General features: G+C 25.0%; 2 protein-coding genes across 2 annotated transcripts; both read left to right on the top strand.

The window, feature by feature from the left end:
• The first annotated feature begins 241 nt into the window (after positions 1 to 241).
• LOC129608054 (uncharacterized) lies at positions 242 to 1,303 on the top strand. The gene is made up of 4 exons (XM_055519363.1): positions 242 to 301; positions 404 to 690; positions 759 to 925; positions 985 to 1,303. Exons 1-4 carry the CDS (start codon positions 257 to 259, stop codon positions 1,059 to 1,061), a joined length of 576 nt encoding a protein of 191 aa, XP_055375338.1. The 5' UTR covers positions 242 to 256; the 3' UTR covers positions 1,062 to 1,303.
• A 1,533-nt stretch (positions 1,304 to 2,836) lies between these two features.
• LOC129608055 (uncharacterized) lies at positions 2,837 to 3,546 on the top strand. Its single transcript, XM_055519364.1, has 3 exons — positions 2,837 to 3,120; positions 3,181 to 3,347; positions 3,409 to 3,546. Exons 1-3 carry the CDS (start codon positions 2,855 to 2,857, stop codon positions 3,471 to 3,473), a joined length of 498 nt encoding a protein of 165 aa, XP_055375339.1. The 5' UTR covers positions 2,837 to 2,854; the 3' UTR covers positions 3,474 to 3,546.
• Positions 3,547 to 4,637: the final 1,091 nt, after the last annotated feature.

Below are 4,637 nucleotides of genomic sequence, written 5' to 3'. Positions count from 1 at the left end.
TCTATTGAGATTGTTATCTAAATAAAAATTTTTACACTATTTATTACGCTCATAATTTAGAAAGTGAGCTTTTACATTAGCTTTTAAACTAACGTAGGGTGAAAATATTATAGTTATTGAAAGACGTTTAGCAATATTTTATTCCTAACTTCTATTCGCATAGAATATTTGATTTCTATATTTAAATTTCAATTAATCAATTATTCAATTCATGTTGTTTAAGATGAGAATTAGAAATTATAAAAATTAATCGCATATGTACATGTTTTTGGAGTGTGATAATGTGCATTTTTTAAATACAGTGAGCAATAATTTCATTTGAAGTTTAATAAAAAATTGAGGACTTCATTTAATAATTACTAAAGCAATTAAACGATATAAAAAGGTATTTTAATTTTTTCAGTATGATCATTCATTAAATAAAATTAATAGAATAAAGATGGCAAAATTCATTAAAAATTTAAGTGGATTTTTTACATTATTGGTATGCATTTGTGTTGTAATTGCCGGAGGAAATGATGAAAATGAAAATACAACAAATATATCAGGTGATGATCAATCTTCTACTACATCAAATGACTGTTCATCTATAGAAGACATAGAATTTCAAAAAATTTATTTCGGAAAGAATATGGTAACCGTTTATGAGAGTAATGAATTCGTTCATGAAAATGGTACCATTGAAATATTGTAAGGCTTATTATTCAATTAAAACTAAATGAATTTCTCATTTTTAAAATTATTACATTTTATTGCAGTATGGATTTAGAGAATGGAATCTTTTTAAATTTAAATTATATTCCAAAAATGATTAATGAAACAGAAACTTATACTACTTTGGGAAATTTGAGGCTTAAAACACCAGATAATTTCTCGTATAACATTGAATTTGAAATTGAAGGGGAAGATTTTAATCTTGTAAATTGTAAGTTGTTTACTGTAAATGTAAAATATTTTTTATATCTTATATTACATAAATTTTAGTTGAATCAAGTCAAATTATGAACCAAGGAGCATTTGCTAGTGCGAAAATTTTAGCAGCATTAGCTGGTCGGCGTTAAGAGAATCGGGTTTTCCTTAATTTTGGCTTCAGAGTGAATTTCAGTCATAGAAGCGTATCTAATAATCAAATAAATATTTTCAATGTATACAATATGCACGATCTACTATATTTATTAATTAATATAATATTATAGTGTTAAAAAAACAGGAGCAAAAATTTGTTTTAATGGTTTCTTCAGAGATCAACTGTAAAATTTTATTTATAATCAATAATAATAGTGAAAATATCAATAAATATGAATATTTTGTGGTTTTAGTGCTTTTAAATATAGTATTTTTAGTCAGTACGCGCCTACATAGTGCTTTTAGACTGTAACCACTGACTTGGCGTTTAAGATGGCAATTATTTAAGATGGTAAGTTTACTTGTTTTTAATAAATCCATGGTTGAAATCGGTTTGTGAGAGCTAAATGACAATTCCCACGTTAGTCCAAATCAAGTATATTGATTTTACAGACAGAAAATTATTGGTTGGTTATGACCGCTATTATTAAAATTGCTTAAATTTGTGATTCAAGAGTTATTGAATTGTTATTCAAGATTTGTATTGAGACCTTCCTCTATAGAGGTGTTTCATGGTTACATCTAGTTGCAAATTAAGTTCTTTTCAAAAACTTGTGACGTCCCTAGGATTTATAATTGAAATTTCATCAATTTGTTACAAGTTATTCAATGAAATCTTCAAATTTTCAAATATTAGAAATAAATCTCAATTTACGTAAATTTAAGAATATTATAAGTAACAGGGGAATTTTTTTTGAATCCCATTAATAAATCCCATTAATAAATTTTTATTAACAATATGAGTTCTTCATATACATAATCTCTTGTATTGCTTACGAATATTGAATCAGAATTTTTATAAATTCATAATAAAAATTTTTTTATATAATTTATTAGCACCATCAATTGAAATTTCTAGATTTTGTTTGCTTTGAAAAAATTGAGAGAAGTTTGTCACTTTTACCATCTGTTTATTAACCCCTTCAAAGAAAACTATAGAAAATTTTCCTTGAAATCCAGAATTTACAAAAGATTTCAAATAAAAATTTGAACTTTTGAAACAAAAACAAAAAAACTTTAATTCAACAATTTAATTTTTAACGTAAATCGATTTCTTATTTTATTGGAATTTTCCAACTTTGCAAGTGTTGGTAGTAAAAGAGTTAATAATTAATATATTTTTTTTTGCGGTTTCTTAATTGACCATATTATTAATAACTAAAAATGTGGGAATATGTTAAATTAATTAAAAATATTGTTTATTATAAAATTGTTAATGTATCGTCATTCGCGGTCACATTATCACTGTTTTCGTTTTATTTTCAATTAATTATTATTTGCACCGCATTGGATACAATAAGGAAGGTATTGCGATCGTCCCGAATTAAATGTTTTATTACACTTAATGCGATCATAGTTACACGGAATGAATTTCTCTATGTTAGAGAGAGAGTTAAAACAAATTATTTTGTTGGAGGAAATATCAATTTTTTATTCTGCCTAACGGACTGCTCGTCTATCGGTTTTTTTGTCATGTAATTAATTGATCAACTTTGATGGCACATCTCGGGAACCAGTTTATCATGAATAACAAAATAATGAATTAATTTTCTTGAAATATTTTATAGAAAAATTTACATAAATTCAAAATCATATCGATCAGTCAATCATATGCTGACCCCATCAAATTTTTTCCTTCTATATATAAAGCGAATTTTTTTCCAATGAAATTATTCAAGAAATTTTTTTGTAAAATCATTTGTTACTGAAAATTCGACAAGTTTACAAGATGAAAAAAATATTTAATAATATAATTGGAAATTTTTTTATAATATTATTTTGTATTAATACAATATATTGTAAAAGAGGTGGAAAATTTCATAAACATGACGAAGAATCAAACGATGTAAATTCAATATCATCTGAAGCTGCTGCTAACGCTGTTATTGATGACATATTCAATATGAAACAATACATAAAATTTGGTGAAAATAATATGGTCACTGTACAGGAGAGTAGTGAAATATTACATGAAAATGGAACTGTTACAACAAAGTAAAATTTATTATTAAATTTGTACATATTTACATTTAATTGCTGTTATTGTTCTTCTAGATTATGTTTGGACAATGGAATATCTTTGAATATAAATGCTATACCCGAAATTGATAATGATATAAAAATTTATACAATTGCTGGTACAATTGAATTTAGTTCTCCAGATTTCATGTTGTATTACATCGAATTTAATGCTAATTCTGATAATTTTACAATTCTTCAATGTAAATTAATAATTTTTGTTATCTTAATGTTTTTATTAAAAATTTTGTCTTGTAATTTTAGATGAAAGAAAGATTCAAATTGGATTACGTGCTAATGCAAAACAATTGGCAGCTTTAGCTGGATGAATGAAAATTATCTTAATATTCTATAAATACTATAGATTCTCTATTTCGGATTAAAAATTTATTGACTTGCATCTTAAATCTTCAATAATGCATTTTGTAATATGAAAATTTATTTGATTGCTTTTACATAATTTCACATTTGAATTATATGGAATTTGTAATTATAATGATTTGAGTTTATTAAATTTTGTTCATTATGGAATTATTTCAATTAGAAATGCAATTAAAATGATTATTCGACAGGCTGAGATTTGATTTTAATAATCTTATAGGACTGCAATTGTGCTAGAAATAATAAAATAGAGGGTTTTGTTAATGTTCTACAGCAAATTATAGTAAATCTTCTATATAATGAACAACTCATATAATGGCTTCAGGAAATATACAATTCAATTTAATTTGGTTGAGCAGTTTTTATAGGCTATGTCACTTTTTGAAAAAACCAAAAAGCGGTGTGGCTCATACAACTCCTAATTACTGTTTACATATGCGGAAAAATCTAAGATTATATCTGAGTCTGATCATAGTCGTATGAGTAAGTGTAAACACTGTTTGATTGACATTTTGATACTATCTCACAACAAATAATAAAAATTATACTATTCTCATCAGATTTACTGTCAGATATTTTAAAATTAAAATGGCGACAATTAATTTTTAGAGTTACTTTTCAATATCAAATTTTAGGTAACATCAATTGTCAAATTTGACGTAAAATCTTAGCTTCAATCAGAGAATTTCAGTTTGACATGTCATAAGACATTGTCGTATACTTAATATTAGATTTTGCCGTATATGTTGTATAAAATGATTTACTCGCACGGTAATCATGGAGTTTATGTGACCTATTTCCCGGTTATTCTCGTTTTAAAAACAATTTATTTTTGCTACCATGAATTTAATCACATATTTTTCTTTTAACTGCTTCGAAATTCATTATTGGTGTTATACATGTGTATAAATTAAAGTTTTAATTTAAATTATTAAATCTATTTCAGATTTGAATAGTAAACAATCAAATGAATACAAAACAATGACAAACGTAATGATAATCAAATAAAATTTATGCTTATAATAAGTAAGTATAGAGATGGTGATAGTAGATAGAATTGCATACCAATAAGTATGCATGCCAATAAGTATACATTAAATTTATCTGAACGG

Source organism: Condylostylus longicornis, unplaced genomic scaffold, assembly GCF_029603195.1.
Source record: "Condylostylus longicornis isolate FDR11 unplaced genomic scaffold, ASM2960319v2 ptg000030l, whole genome shotgun sequence".
NCBI lineage: Eukaryota > Metazoa > Arthropoda > Insecta > Diptera > Dolichopodidae > Condylostylus > Condylostylus longicornis.
The sequence above is the reverse complement of the archived record's forward strand: the minus strand, read 5'-3'. Positions and strand labels throughout refer to the sequence as shown.